At 31.8% G+C, this 456-nt stretch overlaps 1 protein-coding gene across 1 annotated transcript in view; it reads left to right on the forward strand.

The window, feature by feature from the left end:
• Positions 1-242: 242 nt before the first annotated feature.
• Positions 243-456, forward strand: part of LOC107578930 (von Willebrand factor-like) — a gene marked incomplete at both ends in the record, with an annotated part of 21,563 nt that continues 21,349 nt past the window's right edge. The window contains one exon of the mRNA XM_016264829.1: positions 243-306. Coding sequence (XP_016120315.1) covers positions 243-306 — 64 coding nt within the window. The remainder of the gene's footprint in view (positions 307-456) is intronic.

Genomic DNA, 456 nt, shown 5'->3' on the forward strand with positions numbered 1-456 from the left:
AGATTTTAGCTTTGTTTCTCACTTCCACCTGAACTTTTGTTTTAGCTCATGCCATTATTTTTCACTAAATGAAACCTCCAAATGCTCACTTCAATATATTGTTGATGGCCAGCAATTGTGCATTAGACTTTTTAATTTTCAGGAAAAAAGTATAGAGAGCCTAAGCATTGCAATGCACTACATGCATTCTGATTACTAACTAAACTGAGTCTCTTATGATATCTTTCTCTTTCTTTAATCAGATGGAACTGTGCAGATGGAAAGGATGGAGCAGAATCCTGTGGGGTTTCATCTTGAATTTTTCAGGTTAGATTTGAACATGTTTGTGCATGTTTGCATCTCTTGACTGTTGTTTTTGTTTAGATGTTTTATTTTTATCTTTTACTTTTATTCAGCAAGGATGCATTAAATTGATCAAAGTCATGGTAAAGACTTAATATATTTTAAATAAAAAAT

This window comes from Sinocyclocheilus grahami, unplaced genomic scaffold (genome assembly GCF_001515645.1).
Source record: "Sinocyclocheilus grahami isolate Dianchi unplaced genomic scaffold, SAMN03320097.WGS_v1.1 scaffold12800.1, whole genome shotgun sequence".
NCBI classification, from domain to species: Eukaryota; Metazoa; Chordata; class Actinopteri; order Cypriniformes; family Cyprinidae; genus Sinocyclocheilus; species Sinocyclocheilus grahami.